This window comes from Sciurus vulgaris (assembly GCF_902686455.1).
Source record: "Sciurus vulgaris genome assembly, chromosome: 10".
Taxonomy (NCBI): Eukaryota; Metazoa; Chordata; class Mammalia; order Rodentia; family Sciuridae; genus Sciurus; species Sciurus vulgaris.
Window position 1 is genome coordinate 45,801,356 of NC_136470.1, and position 18,853 is coordinate 45,820,208.

Below are 18,853 nucleotides of genomic sequence, written 5' to 3' on the forward strand. Positions count from 1 at the left end.
AACATCTTTGGTAATTAATATATGCAAAACTCTAGCTTCGGGTAAAACAATACCATCATATGCCTAGTATATTATAACCCTGTTCCCCTGTTTGCTGAGAAAAGAGAACGCTTAGTCAAGTGGTTTGCTTCCAATTCTTCAAATATCTAAGAAGATATATTCATGTGAAATAGGTGACATCCACTTAGTCTTGTCACTTTTGAAAGACAGGCTTCCCCTGATGTTTGAAGACCTAATCACAGACGCCTCTGAATAACAGTTCAATGCCTCCTTATCATCACTACTCTATGCAAATCCTCTTTTGCTTTTTTAAATACTATTAGTATTAACATTGTTGTTCATTCACCAGTCTACTATTCCATTGTGTTTGAGGTAAAAACCTTTAATTTAGTGTGTTCATAGATGATGTGAATTATTTTGTGAGTATATATTATTTTATTTTGCATAAATAATAGTACTCACAGATCTCATTTTGTTATTGCTATTTTTTTCACAAGTTTCATATTTTAAGATCTGTTTTGTTTCTTAGTGTACATTTGCTCTTTTATCACTGATGCATGGGTAGCATTTCACTGTTTACACTATATTTTCCTTATTTAAGTGATTACCTCTACTTTTACTTATCACAAAACATGCCGTGATGAATATACTTACACACTTCCAGTTACAGACCTGTTGATTATTTCTCTGGAGTATATGTACTGGTGAGGGTGTGCAAGCATGTACATGCAATGAGGTGTAAGCATTATTAATTTAAGTGTCTTTTATAAATTACTGTCTATAATAGCTATAAGAATCTACTGTCATTGATGGTATGTGCAGCTTCTTATGACAATACTTGATAAAAGAGATTTTTCAAAATTTTCAGCCTAATCTAAAATGTTATTTCAATTTTGTTTCAGTTTCTGTGAGTTGTTATTTATTAATCTTCTCATATTCTTGGTGGTATATTTGCTATCATATGATAATTGTTATGATATTCTTTGTTTTCAAGTTAAGGTCACTATCTTTTTTATTATTGATTTATGAGAACTCTTTATATAGTGTAGACATTTATCCTTTATTAAGACTGCAAATAACATTTCCAAAGATGTTCTCTATCCGTTTTATTCATTATGTTCTTGGCTTAGTATGAATCCCTTATTTCTATATAATCAAATTCACCAAGTTTTTCCCTTGTACTTTAGGTTTTCATTGAAGTTTTCCCTACCCTAGAGCACACCTTTTTTTTTTTTTTTTTGTTATTCTGTATATAAACTTTATATTTTACCCTTCATATTTAGATCACATGCCTTTGAGGATAAACCTCATAATAGGGGATTATGCAGAATTCCATTTTTTATTTTCCTATAGTGAGCTATCTTCCTACCATAATTTTGTGTGCACCCATCATTTGATATTTACTTCCCATATAAATATGGCCTATGTTTGAGCTCTGTATTCTGTTTGATGATTCATTTGCTTGTTGAGGAAGATTCTGTTACAATAGTAATTATAGTATATTGTAATATCCATAGGACAAGTCATCAGGATTTAGGACTCTTGAAACGATACTCTCTTCTGTAAATTTTAGAATAATCTTACTGAATTGCTTCAAAATATTTGGTTAGAATTGAATTCACATATGAATTCACATATGAATGCAGGGAAAATTGAAATCTTTACAAATTAAAGTATCTCATCACTATTACAGAATACAGTAACCCATCAAATAGACTTTCATTTCTTCATTTCTTCATTTCTTTCATTTCTTCAGAGACTTTTATTTCTCTTTCATGCGACTCTTGTAAGGAGACAGCTGGTGAGACAGCAGTTGGGTTCACAGGGCCCAGTCCTAGCACCACAAAGCAGAGAATGGAAGGATGCCCGTGAAGCTTAGAGTCAGTGACTTAGATGGCTCATGCGAATCCACTGTTCCTTGAAAGTGTTATTGACTTCGTGGAAGTCCACCTGGTCAGGAATTTAGAGTATTCACATATCTACTCCCATGTTAATTTACCCCATGTTTATGGTACTGCTTGTGTTATAGGGGAGAGATTCTTTTATTGTTGTTTTTTAGGAACTAATATTGCTATGTATTTATTATCAGGATTATATCAAATTCTTAGAATTATTTAGGGATACTTAAGTTTTCTGTGCTTAGAAAGTATATTTTAATAAGTTTCATGCTTACATATGGAATATAGATTCCATTCCTCGTGTAAGCATAGAAATTATGAAAATTTGAAAAAATTATAAAAAAAGTAAAGTTCACTAATTATGTCTTTTTTGAGAAATAATCACCGTTATTTCAAATTTCGAAAAGATTGTTCCTCAGCTCTTTGTGTGCCTGTTTTTTTTCTCTTAAAGAGATACATGTGGACACATGTATTTTATTACCTATAGGAAATATTATATAATAAATTATATAGGTGTGATTTTAGATGATATATATGACACACAATATGGGTATTTTTTCAAAATTGAAATTATAGTTTACTCATTTTTTGTAATTCAATTTTCCTATTGATAGTAGGTCATGAATATTTTCTTAGTCATTGAATATCCTTCTCAAATGAATTTTAATGACTGAATAACATTCTGTCATTTCACTATTCCACAACTATTTTCCAACTTTATCATTTTGTGATAAAATTCTAGAAGTAGAATTACTAAATCAGCATCTGAAATAACATCTTAGAATTCTTAAAAACACATTGTCAGTTTCTTCCTCATTGGTATTAGTTATTGTGTGCTAATACTTTTCCTAGAATTAACTTTTAAGGATTGTTTTGTGTTTTGTTCAGCTTTTTCGCTGCTGTGACTAAAAGGACCCAACCAGAACCATTATAGAACAGGAAAAGTTTATTTGAGGGCTCACAATTTCAGGTGTCTCAGTTCATAGACAGCTGGCTCCATTCCTTGGGGCTCAAGGTGAGGTAGAATGTCATGGGGGAGAGTGTAGCAGAGGGATCCAGCCCACAAGATGATCAGGAAGCAGAGAGAGACTCCACTCACCAGATACAAATGTATACCCAAAGCCACGCCCCAATTCCCACTTCCTGCAACCACACTCCACTCAGTTAATCCCATCAGGGATTAGTTAACTGATTATATTAAGGCCATAACTCAATTATTTCTCCTCCAAACCTTGCATTGTCTCACCCTAAGCTTTTGGGGGACACCACATCTAAACCATAACACTTTGTTTTAGTTGTTGCCTGTATTGGCGACATATAGTTGTATAACAAGCATGTGTGTGTTTAATTATTGGGAGAGTTCGATCTTGTCAAACATTCTACTGGATAGTTGTGCTGACATTTAGAAAAAGGAGACTGTGGTGAGGATGAATTCGATGCTCTTGAAGAGATTTTGGGAAGAGTGGATACACAGCTAACTTGTGGGTTGCAGTTGTACTTTGTTTAAAATCTGGGAGTATTAACTTTTTAAAAATGTGTATTTAACAATCAGTGTGTTATAGCTGCTGTGTGTCTTTTATCTTCTGTCTTGAGCATGACATACCTTCTTTCTATATGCGTGTTTACTACTTCTCCTCTCCTATGAGTCACTTCCATTATTCTTTCTATCTTAAAATGTATTATATTTCTACTTTGTCAGATGTATATACTCATTTATTTTTCTATAAATTGTTGCATTTAGCTTAAATCATTGTTCTAAATATTGACTGTTTCATGTGTACATTATATATTTAAGGTACATTTTTGAGATAATAATGAATGTAATCTTAAGTGCAGAAACCATATATATTTAATTTATTTACCACTTAGCTTCATTGCATGTCCCTTTAATTTTTAACTGCTTAGGAAATGTGCATTTTTTTTTTTGCTTCTTGAATTTAATTTTAAACTTTAGACTGTATTTGAATTACAAGCTTTCATGAAGAAAACTGTAAATATATACACATCAGCAAATATATACACATAGATAAATATGTATTTTCCGGGTATTTTAAGAATGTCTTCATATGGAAGGTATTTCATAAATATTTATTGATAACACCTTCATATTCTTCTGTCTCTTAGGAATATGGGATTAATCATATGTACATGTGACAATTACCCATTTATTTTTGTCTTTTACAAAGAGCCTAAGTACAAAAGTACATAAGTACATTGGTTCCACATAATGTATTTCACAGCTAAAAGATTTATGTTCTCAACATGACCTTAAAACTGTGTGATACATCGTAAGATTTCTATTGTTATGCTAACAGCAAGTTTAGTTTATTATTCTGTGGACTATAATGTGCAGTATCCAAGGATAGCTTTTTTCCTTGATGTTTGCAAAGTGAATGGTTGTTAAGCACTGTTTTTGAGTTAGCCTCAAATATACTTTTCCTTTTCTTTCCCCTTTAAGAAAAAAATGAATGAAACTTTTTCCTAAAGGTTGTTTGAAACAGAGTGAGTTTGTTACACTGCCTTTGGCTTATTACACAGTAATGATTGTGTCAGATTCTGTATAAAAGCATACAGTTCTTTTAAACAGTTTTCCATAATATAGTTCAAGTAAACTAGATTCTAATTAATTAAAATCTTGTGAGATTAAAATGAGTATGGGGCACTGGGGCTGCAGCTCAGTGGCAGAGCACTTGCCTAGCACATGTGAGGCACTGGGTTTGATCCTTAGCACCACATTAAAAAACAACAAGAACAACAAATAAAATAAAGACATGCTGTCCACCTACAACTACCATAAAAGAACATTTTTTAAAAAAGTTTAGGGGAAATTCTCAATTTGGGCCAGCAGTTTAAAACTTCCCTTCTAACATTACTAACTTTCCTGTTCTAAAATGATTTTCTAATGTATGGAAACCAGTACCAAATATTACAGCTTTACTTTGAAGGAAGGGTGTCTATACTTTCACCAGTTTCCCACCGTATATGTACTTATATGCTGTGTTCAAGGGTCACTTACCACATGGTGCCACATAATATTAATTAGTGTAACCTATCATAATTTTTTGAAGTTAGGCTCTCAAATATGGCATACATAATTTTTAAGTCAATTAAAAGGAGCATCTCATTTTGAGGCCATTGAGGTGACAGATGATCACAAACATAGTTGATATGTAGACTTCTAATGTTAAGCAAGTTTTGGCCTACCAGAAACCATTCCAATACGACTAAATCTTCAAGTGTCAATTTTAATATAAGTTTGAAGAGCTGAGGTATTCAACAAGTCAAAATAGTTATCACTGTGAAGTGTTAAGGCAACATTTGTGGGCCAGAATTTAACCTAAGAAGATATGTAGAGAATCATCATCTTACCCTAAAACATTCTCTACTAATCATTTTACACATGACTAGTGTGAAACAGCTCTTCTCCAGATTTCTGCATGAAGATGCATGCCATATCAACATTTCATCAGTCCTTTTCTTGTTATTGCCACCAGTAACTTCTCTGTTAACAATTCCAGTACCCATTGAGCTCTTTATTTTGCTACACCTTTCATCAGCATTTAATATATTTAAATATTTTCTTCTTCATTAATCATTTTCTTCTATAACATGCATAGAACATCACATTTTCATTTCCCAGTTTGCATTAGTATGTACAGTTTGAATATTTTATACTTGATATTTATAAGAATTAAAAATTCTTAATGTATTTAAATAGTGTATCTTTTACTTAAAATCTAAAATTAATCACAGTTACATCTGTGGACTATGGACTTAATTAGAAATTAGAGCGAAGATGGATGATCTGACAGGATTTGTAAGTAGTCCTTTTTCATTAAAGTCCTACTCTGTTAAAGGGTACTTGCTAACCAGCCTGTATAGTATATGGCCTGCTTAAGTCATTTTTTCTCCCAGTGCAAACACATATTCTCAAAATCATTTCTCTCTCCTTCTTCACTTTCCTCCATCTTTTACACACAGACACACACCCACACCCCCCCACCCACAAGTTCAATTACAAATATAAATAACACATAAAGAGGGAGAGTTCAAAACCTGAATTTTCTCATACCTAAAAATCTTGTGCACTAGCATAACGCCCAATGAGCCATGTGTTATTTTCAGCTAAGGCATCTGAATTATCTATAATCAGCTCAATTATTCTGATATCTTAAAACAAGGTTTCCGGTTTGGGAGAGTGCTAAAAGTTTACATATTTCTCAACCATGCATGATATTTAGAATCTCGACCTAAAAAGCAATGTCTCTAATTAATAGATGCATTCAGAGTTAGGTTAGAATTCAAGCCTTGTGTTATTCACTTGAATATTCAACAAATAGTAAGAACCTACTGTGATCCTAGTAAATATTCCCTTGGTAATGGGGCTACATTGATGAACAACACAGTCTCTACCGTTAGAGAACGTGCATTCTACATACATTTATTTTAATTTAAAGCTTTCATATGGGTCAGCATAAATTTTCAGATACATTTGATGTTGAGTCTTTTATTTTCTTTATAATCTCAAGTGAGTTAATTCATTCTTTAGGTCAGTTTCTTCATCTTTAAAACCAGGATAAAATGCTTCATAAAATTGCTAATATATATAAGCTCAAGAATTAAATTAAATGTGACTTGTGAGATAATTATTACGTGCTTTCTATATTTGTGAAGTCCCATGAAACCTAGCATGGTACTCAGTATTGTTGAATATTAAGACAGAATAAATTAGATGAATATTTAACATCTCCTCATTGTACAATTGCTGTAAATATTCAACGATGACATTTGCAGCATCTTTATTCATTTGTTAAGTAAACTCTCGACTTCTGATAATACCAGTTAAGATCTTTGGACATATAGAAGATGGACTCTGTTAGCAGACTTTTTCTCTTCATGAATATTTGATATTTTTAATGGGAGGATATTTTATTCTTAGTGGAAATTATTGTTATATTTTGGTTATATTAATAGGAATAATCCACAAAAGTAATAAATTTATTTGTAAAACTTACTTAGTCTCAGCAGTTTTCTTCTAGATATGCCACTGAATTCATACCTTTTTAAATTAAATATCTTTGTAGTACTAATAAAAAAGTTTTATGTTTGCCCAAAGTGAAATAGAAATGTATCTGCCCATGATACATTTTGCTTCTCATTTTATTCTCTGAAACTAGTTATCATTTAAATTCAGAGTCTTTGCTTTTCTGCTGCAAAAACAGATTTATGTTATTAAGTACATGCCTAGCAGCAGAATTCAGGGCACTAATTTTCTACGTTTATGTCAGTATATTGACTCAAAGTGAATTTTTAAGTGGTTGTAAGGAAAATATCACATTAGAATAAGAAGGCTCTTTAAGAAGCTTTTCATTGATAGAAAATATTAGATGTATATGCTTTAAAAATTAAGCCACTACAGAGTTACATAATGAGATGCCGGTGTATGTTCAATAACTGTAGTTTACTTGGCTTATGCAAGGGGAAGGAAGAATGTTTGGAACAAATCAGATAGATGTCATTTTACCAAATAAAAGCTTCTCTTCATTCTCAACCATTATTTTTCTTAGGATGAATTTGATGGTTTTCTTCTCCACTCTGGCTCCTTTTTCTTTTAAATTTCATTATCTGTGGGACCAGTTAGTTAAGTGGTAAACTCAAAACACTGAAACAAATTATATAGCGAACCTTACTAAAAATTAAAGATTCATCATGATTTTGGTTTTGTTTTATTTTAGCCTATTTTTAAATTACTACTTGTTGCAGAAAATTAATAATTTTCTATTTCATTGCAATATTAATTAATCACTTGCCAATGTAATGCTGGACAACTTAAAAGGTCATTTGCTTTTGTTGGAATTGTATCTTTGAAACTGTGCTTTGGGGCTGGGGAGATAGCTCAGTCAGTAGAGTGCTTGCCTTGCAAGCACAAGGCCCTGGGTTCGATCCCCAGCACCGCAAAAGAAAAAAAAAAAAAAAAATGGTCATATGAAATTGTGGTTTGTTGTAGTATATTTTCTCTGCATGTCTTCCCTTTTATATATTTATCACAACCACATTTTGAGGAATAAAAAAAGAAGAAAAAGAACTTCACAAACTTGTTATTTTTTCATTTTGGCATATGATTGGGATCTGTTACAATTGGTGACAGAAATAAATTCAGGAATCAATAAGTTAAATATTAAGACAGAGTACACAGCACATAATTTTGTTAAAAGGGTGGACAGAGCGGAGGAGAGGAAAAAGTTTTGATATGTGTATGAATATTTATTCTTTAGGAGGCACAGGTAAAGACCAACGTACTTCTGTACAGCTATCTCTTCAGTGTTATTGGATTGCTTCCTGTCTCTTTCCCTCCTATTAGCACATATAACATTACTTTTTACCGACTTTTCTTTTTATTCCTCTTGAATCGAACGAACCCTGCAGCTGTGTATGGTTCTCCAATATTCAGGGTGTGACTTTCCTCCCTCCCCTGCTCTTTCTAGGGATACAGAGTTGAACATATTAGTCTGAGAGTGATTGATCTTTTCCTTTGCTAGTGCTTTAAGTGAGTTTTCAGGACTTTCACTGTCTTTGAAAATATAATTAACTTTGCAGTAACTCACTCTATTTTGAGAGATTATCTGCTTTTATTTTAAAATTTCAAAGTTTATTGTGGAATAAAATGTATATTTCTGTTGCATTCCAAAGATCTTCAAAAGGAGGAAGATGTATATTTGAGAGATTTTTATTAGGACTTTGGATATGTAGTCAGTTTATCCGTTTATTATCTGAACATTCTTTCCCTAGAAAGACTATGTGGTTGCCTTATTTTAATCTGTGAGGAAAAAAAGCAATCTGATTCTTCAATGATGTTTCTGCTTTAAGTATTCATTTACTTGTTATAACTTTCTGTTCCCAAAAGGAATTCAGCTTTTCGGCCTAGTTGATTTGACTTGTTATGGAAACGAAACTTCATATGTGGGTAGAGATGTTTTTCAAGAGAGCTCTCAGGCATGAATGCACTACAGACTACTCAGAGCTCCATACTCCTGTCACTTCTAACAAATATTCAATTGAGATGGGAATGGCAAGAGACCATCAGTGGAGAAGCACCTATTCTTAGGTGCTTTAAAGCACTAAGATAAATGCCCTGTCACATATATACAATGGGTAAAGGTTGTTACCCCTATTAAAATAAGTATACTTATTTTCTAGATGTGAAATGTTTAAATACACATGAACCACCTATATGTTGAAATTTAGGATGAAAATAATCAAACCTCTCATTAGTTCTGCTATTATATTTGTCAATTCCATCAGCTGCTTGCTTTTATATAGCAGACACTAAAGCAAACTATACCAATTCCTCCTTCATGTATTCTTTTTTGCTCTTAGTTTTTAAATATTTTTCATGGAGACTAACAATACCATAATATAAAAATAATTCACCAATATATAGTGTACAAAAGAACTCAGTAAAGCAAAAATCAAGTCATAGATGCTTCTTCAGAATAGAGTATCTTATGAACTATGTTTGTTCTTACAGCCTGTGTATAAGTAGAATAAATAATTTCTTTTGCAGTCATTTATGAGTTGCTTTTTTTGGGAGCAGGATTGTATACATGAATTATAGGTGATGAGTGCATGTTTTGTCATGTGAAGTGTCTTGCTTAAGGAATACTGTTGCTTTTGCAAGTATGAGTTGTCCCTCAGAGGTTTTCTGGGAAGAATATTTTAAGAGTTATATGACTGTTCTAAGAAAGTGCATGTTGGATATGGTGTGATATAGTTGCTGTGACTGGAGGAAAAGTGATAAGGCTTGGAAAGAAGATTTCTATACTCATAAGTCACAAAGAGTGAATCAGTATGTACCATGAAAGGCCACAGAGGTTTTAATCAGGTGGTAGAAGGCAGGGTTCTAGGCCAGAAGCCTTTAATGAGGTTTTCAAAGAAAGGAATTGCAGAGTAGACACTTCAGGATGGCTAGTTTAAATAATTCCTCTGGGATTTGTACTATAAGGCTGGTCTCTAAGTGCTTAGTGCCAAGCCTGGGACAATTTAGGGGAAGAGGAATATTGGCTTTCTGTGTGAGCTTTGGGTGAGTGGATGTTTGGGGATTTAGCGTTGGGGTTGGTTGTTTCACCTATAGAAGATAGGTTTCAGGTCAGCCCTTTGCAGTCTCTTAATTGTTTAGCCCTGGGAGGACAGGTTTTCATCTTTCCAGTTCTCCCCAGCAAGCTTTATAAGATGCCAAAACATCATATAATATGGAAAATTAAGCCTGAAGCTTTGGTTGTAATGCATGGTCAGTTCAACACTGAGCAATTACTTTAACTTAGGGGCCTTGGATTCCTTACTGGTATTATGAAAATGAATATATCTGTGCTGCTTTAATGAGTATAAAGCTTTAATGAGTATAAACTCAGTATATAGTTTCCTCAGAGGTCATTACATCCAAGGTGACCATGTAGCTCAAAATATAGTCCTTTGGACTACACCTCAGTTTGCTTAACCAAAACTTCCCCTAGATCACAAAACTCCAAGTTTCTAAACTTTTCTACCCACTGTTTTGTAATTCATCTAACCACAACTTGAGCTAAAGAAAGGATTTATAAAATCGAGACAGAAGATTCTCTGTTCTACCTATGCTGGTCATTAAAAAAAAATAATTTACAAATGTATGGTTGCTTTACCAAGTTTTTTTCTACATTGTATATTAGTAGTGAATTATTATATAATGGTGTGTTAGATTTCTTTCACTGTGACAAATACCTGAGATCATCCAATTATGAGAAGGGAAGTTTTACTTTGGCTCACTGTTTTAGAGGTTTCAGTTCAGGATCACTTGATCCGATTGTCTTTGGGTCTGTGGCAGCACAGAATAATGGCACAAGCACGTGACAGAGGAGCTGCTCACCTCATGGCAGTCAGGAAGTAAAAAAAGAGGAGAGGAATATGTTGTGGAACTGGGGGTCCCAATATCTCCTTCCAGAATACTCTCCCAGTGATCTACTTCCTTCCAGTAGGCCCACCTCCCCAGAGTACTACAGACTAGCAATCAAGTCTTTAATATATGGTGGGGACATTTCAGATCTAAATTATAGCAAATAGTATACTATTTTAGTTCCACATAAAACATATTTGAAAAAAAAATAAGCATCATGAGTTTAAGGAGTTGGAATATTTTGGGTTCAGTGACCGTAATGCAGCTGAAACAAATGATCAAATTATGGCAGGATTAATGGTGACTTGATATGTATTTTTCTCTAATTTCTACTTTTATGCACACATATATAGAATTAATTATGTATTTGTTTTGAATAGAAATGGGAAATTTAATTCACTAGATATCTGTGGTACAGTCTTCAGGTTTCTTAAAAGTGTAGGCATGGCTTAGTTAACTTCAACATTTTTCCCTTTGCCTTAATTGTTTTACATTTTAAGGTCCATATCAAGTACTTCCTTTATTGCGAAACATTCCAAACCACTCCAATTCATGAAGAGTGTTCTCATTTGAGCACATGCTGTTTATTATATATACCATTCCATTGTTACTTATACACAAACCTGTGCTTTCAGTTACATTTCCTAATTTTTTCATTTTAAACATATGATTCCAATGAGAACAAGCCTTGTATCCTCATTTTTGTCTCTTATGAAACTTAACACATACTATAAATTCATTATTATTGATTGCTTATTAACACATGACCTGTAAGATTTACAAAGTATTTTATGAGGTAAAAAGAGTTATAATGTAAATGTTTACATTAACCAACTAATAGGTAGAACCTAGTAGGTTTTTAAAATATTATATTTAACTCTGCTTGTTAATAAAGAGTACTTACAATATTTTTACATTCCAACTTGGGTATTCTTTATCTTACTGTCATCTTTACGCCCAGGAAGGGGAAGGCCATGCTCTGTGCCTAGAACTTTACATGAACTTTCCTTTCTTTCCTCTGACCTTGAGGGTTAAAGAGATTTGCCACGTATATCCTATGCTTGCCTCTTACAGAAGACCATAGATAGTCATGACCCAATAATTTCTTGCTCATATGAGCTCAAGTCTTCTTTCAGGAATTCCACGTCTTATTGGGGTCCATCCTCTGGTGGATATAGTGTGTGTTGTTCTGTTCAACTCAGCTTAAATGGAAGTCCAAAGGTTGGCAGTTTCGGGTAGCAGGGAAGGGGCATAGCTTGTACCTGAGGCTAGGATGCTCATATATGTACAATTGTTAAGTCCTCATGGTTTGGATAGAGCTAGAGTCAAGGAACTGAGCACAAGTAAGACTGACCAAAGTTATGGGTTGGCCCCCTATGGACCACTGCATGTTTCCCTTGCAATTCTAAGTAGTACAAGTATTTATGTGTAGGCCTGATGTCCCAGGTTGTTATAAAGTTGTCTTTACAAAGTAAGAAGATAAAAATTTAAATATTCATCTTAGTTTAAAAATGATTTATCATTTAAAAATATTTATACACTTGGTATGTGAGGCCCCAAACTTATATTCTTGCCTTGGATCTCCAATTTTTAGATGTGTTAGTAGATTTAATATTCTTTTACATCTATACTAACCTTGAATATATTTTCTTGTTTTAGGGAATCAAATTCAAATTTAGAAATCTAATGTAAAGTACTTTCTTCTTCGTAAAGATGAAATTAATATCTTTCACAAACATCAGAAATTTAACATTAAAGATGAAACACCACTCTAAGTATCCTTATATACTGTCTTTGGGAGGATTCACCTTTATTGTATGATTTTATTTCTGACCCTTCTCTCCATGTAAATATCTCCCAACCCAAAATGACTTTAAATAAAAATATACAACAATTTTGCAAACTATTTTTTCCCAAAACAAGATGCAATATTTTTTCACATTTTAGGTAAATTAATCCCATATTTAAGGGGACTTGATTATTTTCTGAACATGTTAATATTTTATTAATGTAAAGAGATATAGAGCCTGAAAATGTTAAAATTTAATCATTCAAACAGAATTACAAGGAATATAGTTTTATACTCCTATGTGGGAGAGTAAAGGATGTAGTATAGACAATAATTACATGCATTCCTGGATAAACAAAATCGATTGATTAGGAATTTATCCAGAATACGAATAATCACTGAACAATACGGTAGTGGTCCTCCTGCAGGTGAAATGATGAGAATTTTGCTCAGCAATTTTGATGTTCTCAGATTTTATTATATTATTTCATATTTCCTATATTACCTTCTCATTCATAGTTATATTTCCAATGATTAATTTACAGCTCAAATGAGCTATCAGAGCATTGGATTGCTTTTAATTTTAAGCTTAGTAGTTGATAAGACTTATGAATGATGGGAAAGCATTTAGGTGGGTAATTTCATATGAGTCTCCATGTTGTCATTGAATCGCCCATGGTAACAGTGGGTATATTTGTAAAATTGTATCCACTGTGTGAAAGGAGCTTATTTTTTTTCTGAAAAATACTCTCTAAAATTACTTATAAAAGCAAATTTTTTAGGTAATGATTGTATTTAAGTTTTCTTTGGATTATTTAATTATTTGTAAAAATTTACCATAGATAATTAAAAGTACTGTTATAACAGTCCTATCTACTAAAGAAAGTAGCCATTTTATTGTAAACTGTACTAATTGAAATTCAACCAGCTTTGATTAAGTGACTTTCTACCATTAATTAAAATGAGAAACTGCAAAAAGAATGTGTTAAATAATGTTATTATAAATCACTGAAGTATGGTATCAAGAAATAGAGCACTCATTCACTATAGGTAATGGCATACAGTGTACTCTAGTAGAGATGATGAACTCTATGATTAGCCTGTTTGCCCCAAAAAGGCTGTAAAAATCCCAGAATGTTTTTTCATTTATTGAAAATTCTTAGTTATAAGTATACAAATTATATACAAGTACAATCTAAATTCACAGTACAGAAATATTAAATATAAGATACAGAAATATTGTTAATACCAACCGATTTCACGGTGCACAAATATTTTTACTAAGTTTGTTTTAAAAAGACTAAAAAAGTCTTCCTATGCAGTTCAGTGTCAGGATGATAATCTAGTGATCTAGCTCAGGTAAAAACTGAAGTGCTTGTTAAGAGGCTGATAAAAAATTTTTGTTTGGCCCCTCTCTCTCTATCCTTATTACGGAATGTGCTTCCACTCTTCTCATTCCTAAAATATACCTGTGAACTCAGGTATACTCCTCAGGTTATTTGTGCTTTATTTTTCCTCTTTGAGCTCCCTCTTCCCTAGGATACTGCTTAAGTATCACACTTGAGTAAGGCCTTTCCTAGCTACTCTATTCAAAATTGTAGCCCTTGCCAAGTACAGAGGTGCATCTCTGTTATCAGTGGCTTGGGAGGCTGACACAGGATTGCAAGTTCAAAGCCAGACTCAACAACTTAGCAAGGCCCTAAGCAACTTAGTGAGACCCCTGCCCATCACTAAATAAGATATAAAAAGAGCTGGAGATGTGATTCAATGGTTCGTCACCCCTGAGTTCAATTGCTGGTACAAAAATGAAATAAAATAAATTTTAAAAATTGTATCTCTCTTCCTCTACATCTCTGTAATTTATTTTTCTTTCATTGTACCATATTATTCACTTTACTCACTTATGCTTTTTATGGTTTCTCTCCAATAAAGACATGGCGATTTTGTTCAGCTAGTTATTTGCTGTATTCCCATGTCTAGAACAGTACCTTACAAACATTTCTTGAGTAAATCTCAGATTCTGACTATGTTTATTTTTTATCAAAATAGACATGTAAACATTTTATCACATACTGGAAAATACATGTTGATGTGTGACAAATTATGATATGAGGACAGATTGGGGAAACCAGAGAGCATATATCATATGTCTCATTTTTTAAATCACATAATGGATGCTTCTTTATGTTCTTTTAATGTGGCAGGAAATATTTTATCTGCTATTTATGTATTTGAGTAGTTTATGCCTTGTAACAGTCCTATTAAATGGGTAATATTGTTTAATTTTACACTTAAGGAAATCAGAGATATTAAATAAAGTTGCTATAGGTCATGCAGTTAATATGTAAGAAGGAAAGATTCGTACTAGGATGGCCAGTTCCAGAAACCATCCTCTCAACCAAAGGCTCGTGGTTAAAATGCTGCTGCATTATTGCTTTAAACAGCTTCATTTGTATCCTTTTAATTCACTTTTTGTTAAAACATTTGGAAGTAATTGTTTCTGTTTCACCCTTGTCACTTTATAATTACTTAATTATTTTTTTTCCTCTTCACAGTGGGATGCCATCACTGAAATGGATGAACACAATAGGCCTATACATACTTACCAGGTATGCAATGTAATGGAGCCAAATCAAAACAACTGGCTTCGTACAAACTGGATCTCCCGTGATGCAGCTCAAAAAATTTATGTGGAAATGAAGTTCACACTGAGGGACTGTAACAGCATCCCATGGGTCCTGGGGACTTGCAAAGAAACTTTTAATCTGTATTATATGGAATCGGATGAGTCCCATGCAATTAAATTCAAGCCAAGTCAGTATACTAAGATCGACACAATTGCTGCTGATGAGAGTTTTACCCAGATGGATTTAGGTGATCGCATCCTCAAACTCAACACTGAAATTCGTGAAGTGGGGCCGATAGAAAGAAAGGGATTTTATCTGGCTTTTCAAGACATTGGGGCTTGCATTGCTCTGGTCTCTGTTCGTGTTTTTTACAAAAAGTGTCCCTTCACTGTTCGAAACTTGGCCATGTTTCCTGATACCATCCCAAGGGTTGACTCTTCCTCTTTGGTTGAAGTACGCGGCTCTTGTGTGAAGAGTGCGGAAGAGCGTGATACTCCTAAACTATACTGTGGAGCAGACGGAGATTGGCTGGTACCTCTTGGAAGATGTATCTGCAGTACAGGATATGAAGAAATTGAGGGTTCTTGCCATGGTAAGGAACAAACGTCGAAATAATTTATCTTGCATTTAATTATTTTTTAAAGTAGAGGTATTCTCCAATAATTTGAAAATAGTAAAATTTTTAATACTGTTTCTAACAATTAATTATAGAAAAAATTGGCTCTTATTATCTATATGAAAATGTGTAACTTTTTTTTTTCCTCCTGGGAAAGGTGCATCATTTTTCTTTGATAAAGGAGTTATACACTACATATTGTTGTTTTCACCTACTTTTATGAAGGATACTAACATCAACAGCTGCAACAAAAAGCAGTGGGGATTCAAAATAGTATTTGCCTGATATGCATATGCTTTGGTGGTTTAGAGACACTGTCACATTGAAAGACCATTGCAAAATAATTGCATTGTTCATGTTGAATAATAATAAATGAATAGTATTTAAGTTGAAGTATACTTAAACAAAGGAGTAAGATATATATATATATATATATATATATATATGTTTTATTTTTTAAAAAATATAAGCTAGTTTATACAGGTGATATGTGTTTGAAGGTTGAAGATTAAGTATTGGCCTTTTCAGTTAATTTTTCCTTTGTTAACATTAAGTACACTTTCCAGCCACATAACACATTAACTTTTTATTATAATAGCTGTATTTGTATAAGGTACAATTGCTAGGATATATTAATACTACATAAAGCTGCTTACGTTTAGCATTTCACAGTGTTAGGCAATAAAAGACCTATAATTTTCAAGGAGAAACAATTTTCCCTTTTTATATGAAACATCTTATGAAGGTTTATTAATTTAATGGATCTATATAAAGATTTTATATACCCTTGATAAAGATCATCTATTCAATTTTGCTTGTATTTACTATTCAAAATCAAAACACACATATAGAAATAAAATTATTTATTGGTAAAAGGTGGTAGCATACTCAGGTTATTTTCTTCTCAGAGATAAATTACAGATTTTTTTCGTGTAGTACTATATTGAATTTTTTGACATCTGGATTGATGCTGTATTCACATTCATTAAAAACAATGAGAAAATAATAAATAAGAAAAAAACCATACTAGTATTCTTGTAAGAGTCGTGGGTAATATATGTGAACTTTCAGAGGTTTTATCTACTTATAAAATGCTCAGGTTTTTAATTCTTGAAAAGTTTGCTAGAGGTTCCAGTGCCTCTCATGTCTAATAGTTGGAAAACACTAATATTGGCATGAGAAGTCTGTAGTGTATATTTTATAAAGCATGAACTAGTCTTCTACTGTTTAATCACTCAAATATATTTTATTCATATTTATCAATATAGATTGAATCTGAAATTTTTATATACATATATAAAATTTTTTTCAGTAGAGTAAAAATTTTTTTATACATATGAATAATTTTTCAGGGAATGGGAAGACAATAGAATGGGGGATAAAATATATTACAACTAGGAACCATGCTGTTTGCCACATTTTAAAGTAAGTAGAAGTTAAAGACTTTAATTTATAAAAATACTAAAATTTTAAAACTGATTTTTAAAATAGTTAAATAATCTAAGGATTTATGTAGCTAGCTGTTACTAAATATTTGTATTTTTATGGCATCAACTACAGGATTAAAGTGATTCATCTGTGATAACTAGATATCTTTTTTTAAGATCTTTTTTTAATCTATGTTTCTTAGTTGTAAGTGGACACAATGCCTTTATTTTGTTTTTATGTGGTGCTGAGGATCAAACCCGGGGCCTCACATGTGCCAGGGGAGCACTCTGACACTGAGCCACAACCCTGGTCCCTAAATATCTTTTTACTTAATATGCTTGTTGTGTGAAATTTCATTCTTATGTATATACCCTAATATTTCTTCGTTTGTCTGGCAAAGGTGATTTTGAACAAATGATTAACATCCTCAGTTTGTCCAGAGCTTCTGTGTATCTGTTTTTGTATCTTATTTTTTTTTTTTATTCTTTACCTGATTTCAGTAACATGAGGAGTGGGGTTAGTGCAAATGTCCATCATCTTCTTGTATTATATGCCAGAAACTGGAAGGATCAAACTTGAATTTTATGTCCATGGCTTATTAATTTTGAAATTAGTTTTTGTATCTGCGAAGTACATGTAAGACTGGAAATAACCACATAAGGTTTTAATTAACTATGAGGAATTATTATTTGCAAACAAAATGGAAATAAAGTGAATACAGTGACCCATTTTTTATTTGTTCTAATTAGTTATACATGACAGAATATATTTTGACATATTATACATAAATGGAGTATAATTTTTCATTCTTCTGGTTGTACATGATATAGAATCACACCAGTCCTGTATTCATATATGTACATAGGGTAATAATGTCCAACTCATTCTACTGTCCTTCATTTCTCCATGCCCCCTCCCCTCCTTTCACTGACCTCTGCCTAATCCAACGTACCTGTAATTTTCCGTAGTACCCCCTACTGCCACTTATTGTGAATTAGCATCTGAATATCAGAAAACATTGTCTTTGACTTGGGGAATTGACTTATTTCACTTAGCATGATAGTCTCAAACTCCATCCATTTACCTGCAAATGCCATAATTTCATTCTTCTTTAAAGCTGAGTAATATTCCACTGTGTGTGTGTGTGTGTGTGTGTGTGTGTGTGTGTGTGTATATATACACATTTATATATATCACATTTTATATATCCATTCATTTGTTGAAGGGCATGTAGGTTGGTTCCATAGTTTGGTTTGGCTATTATGATTTGAGCTGCTATATCATTGATGTGTCTGTGTCACCTCTGTAGTAGACTGATTTTAAATTCTTTGGGTATAAACCAAGGAGGGACAGCTGAGTCAATGGTTCTTCCATTCCAAGTTTTCTGAGGAATCTCCATACTGCTGTCTGTAATGGTTGCACCAGTTTGCAGTCCCACCAGCAATGTATGAGTGTACCTTTTCCCCACATCCTCACCAACATTTATTGTTGCTTGTATTCATGATAATTGCCATCTGACTAGAGTGACATGAAATCTTAGAGTTTTGATTTGCAGTTCTCCAATTGCCT

General features: G+C 32.7%; 1 protein-coding gene across 3 annotated transcripts in view; it reads left to right on the plus strand.

Moving 5' to 3' along the window:
* Nucleotides 1–18,853, plus strand: part of EPHA6 (EPH receptor A6) — an 889,912-nt gene that overhangs the window by 137,423 nt on the left and 733,636 nt on the right. For all 3 annotated transcript variants that reach the window (XM_079100537.1, XM_079100534.1, XM_079100536.1), the window contains exon 3: nucleotides 15,169–15,832. In XM_079100537.1, the coding sequence (XP_078956663.1) occupies nucleotides 15,169–15,832 (664 nt within the window). The remainder of the gene's footprint in view (nucleotides 1–15,168; nucleotides 15,833–18,853) is intronic.